Source organism: Phytophthora parasitica, assembly GCF_000247585.1.
Source record: "Phytophthora parasitica INRA-310 unplaced genomic scaffold supercont2.2, whole genome shotgun sequence".
Taxonomy (NCBI): Eukaryota; Oomycota; class Peronosporomycetes; order Peronosporales; family Peronosporaceae; genus Phytophthora; species Phytophthora nicotianae.
The window spans coordinates 1470741-1472858 of NW_008648988.1; the positions used below are offsets into that span (position 1 = coordinate 1470741).

The following is a 2118-nucleotide window of genomic DNA, read 5'->3' on the forward strand; positions in this document are numbered from 1 at the left end:
CGCCCAGTCTCGGAATATTCTGAATCTGCTTCACCACAACCGTCCCCTGCACAGCTGGCGGCTGCACAACGGCTACCAGCTGATGCACCATTAGCATTTCGTCACCGTCGTCCTCAGCTCCGTCTTCCATTCTCATACGCTGCATTCTGATTGTCCGTCACGATGTCTTGATGTCGTCCTCTCCGTTTTCACCACTACATTCCAAATGCATACATAAAGCCCCGTCCACCGTAATCTGCGGCCAACTCGCAAACCCATGATCCAATCACTCATGTCGCCTCTTCCCTCACAGCATGGTCGAGTGGTTAAGGCGTTAGCCTGCTAAGTTAATGGGGCAACCCGCGTGAGTTCGAATCTCACAGCTGTCGTTTTCCTTTTCTCCGACAGTCTCGCGGCGAAACTTACTGTGGCGGTACACAGGCATCTTTCAGACTCCACAGGAATGTCCATCCCGTTGCGCACACCAGTCGATGCGCTCAAAGGTCAGTGTACCTCCCTCATGAAGCAGGGGCTCAATAGTCGAAACACTGACTTTAATCTGCGCGTACTGGGCTTGACTCTGCTGCGGGTCAAACATGCGGACGAGACGTGTGCTGGGGTTAATGTGGAACGCAACCCAGTGCGCGTCTGTCAGGTTGATGCACCCAATGATACGATCCTTGTTATCTCTGAAGGCTCCAAACGACGCCGCCACCTGCTTCTTCGTCTTGTCCTGTACGAAGCGTGCGTAGCACGGGTTAATGATCCCCACGTTCCAATACCGCTCCCGAAGAGCCATCAAAGTCGCCGTAATGCACGTAGTATTAAGCCACTGCTCCTCTCGCCATTGGAGTAGCTTTGTACCCTCGAAAATTTCTCCCTCCAAGAAGGTCTCTCCTAAATTTATATCTTCAACTTTGCGCTTGTGCTCGTCCTGAAGGAAAATTTCAACACAAGTTAATTTTTCTGTGAGCACTCGAGTATTTTTTGTGTAAACAAAAGTACCTTGATGGTAGACTCAATATTACCAAAAGGAGCCATCACGCTTGCTGTGGGCCATTGTAGATTGTCGATCCATGCGGTAGTGAGCTCAACGTCACGGAACGTCGCTGTAGCATCCTTAATCTTGATCATAGCTTGCAACTGGTCTAGTGTAACGGGACCAAAGTCATCCCATTGCGCCAACAGACCTCTACAGGATGAACCCGCAAGAAGAGCTGTTTTTGCTTCTTCTAACTTGGTTCTGCATATTAGACTGTTGATCTGGGATGTAGTTGGCCCGAGATCACCTTTTCGGACACGGAGTTTGGGGTCGACATTTTGGAGATTTAGAGCTTCCACTAGTTGCTGGCTGCCGTAGTTGTATGGACCGTCGAGAAGCTGCACCACGTCATCTAGACCCACACAAAGCTGTTACTTGTTGGATTTGAGTCGGTTGGCAACCTTTCGCGCTTTAACTAGATTGAGCTTTCTGGTAACGCGAGCTTTCTGTTTCCGGGATAAACCCAGAGTCTTTGGAGGCGGAGCGATTTTGTGTTCGCGTACACCGTTCGAAGTTCTCTCTTTTGTTTTTGGGTTGCTCGAGGTGTCATCCCTCTCGGTTGTTGAAGTAGACAGTGATTTTACTTGAACACGGGAAGCTGGTTTGCATTGATCCGTTGGCGGTAGCTGCCGCAGCCCTGCTTCCATGTGAAGTTCCACAAAAGACGCAATACGCCCTTCCTGTAGGTAGCTGCGAAAGCATTCCAGCCATTCTAAAGCCACTTTGTAAGTCGGCGTTGATTGCTCGGCCATCAGGTCCTGATCTGATCCATTAGCAGACGCGTCTTGCTGTACTTGGCTCACTCCGACATGGGAGCCAAACCTCACCAAAATTCCGCTTGAAGTAGCCACCTCCTTCCACTTCTCCGACGGTGATATCGTTCTCAACATCAAAGGCATCACCACTTGTGGAAACCATGCTTGCGTTGTTCTCACCACTTGCATGATCTCCATCGCTTCCGTCATTTTCCCCAGAAGAAGGTTCGAAATCAGATGAAGCCTGCTCCCCGCTCGAATCAACGTCGCTTGAGTTCTCCTCACTGCCATAATGCGAAGCTTCATCCTCCATTTGCTCCTTCTCTTTCCACTGCTTCTCAA

General features: G+C 50.1%; 1 protein-coding gene and 1 non-coding gene across 2 annotated transcripts; one reads left to right on the top strand and one right to left on the bottom strand.

Annotated features, from left to right (window-relative positions):
• Window positions 1-287: 287 nt before the first annotated feature.
• Window positions 288-368, top strand: PPTG_20510. The gene has a single exon. It is a non-coding gene; the product is annotated as a tRNA-Ser (tRNA).
• Window positions 369-427: 59 nt separating this feature from the next.
• Window positions 428-2089, bottom strand: PPTG_02519 (hypothetical protein; the record flags this gene model as incomplete). The annotated part of the gene is made up of 3 exons (XM_008893625.1): window positions 428-913; window positions 985-1373; window positions 1849-2089. The coding sequence occupies 3 exons, from the start codon at window positions 2087-2089 to the stop codon at window positions 428-430; spliced, it is 1116 nt and encodes a 371-aa protein (XP_008891873.1).
• Between the last annotated feature and the right edge of the window lie 29 nt (window positions 2090-2118).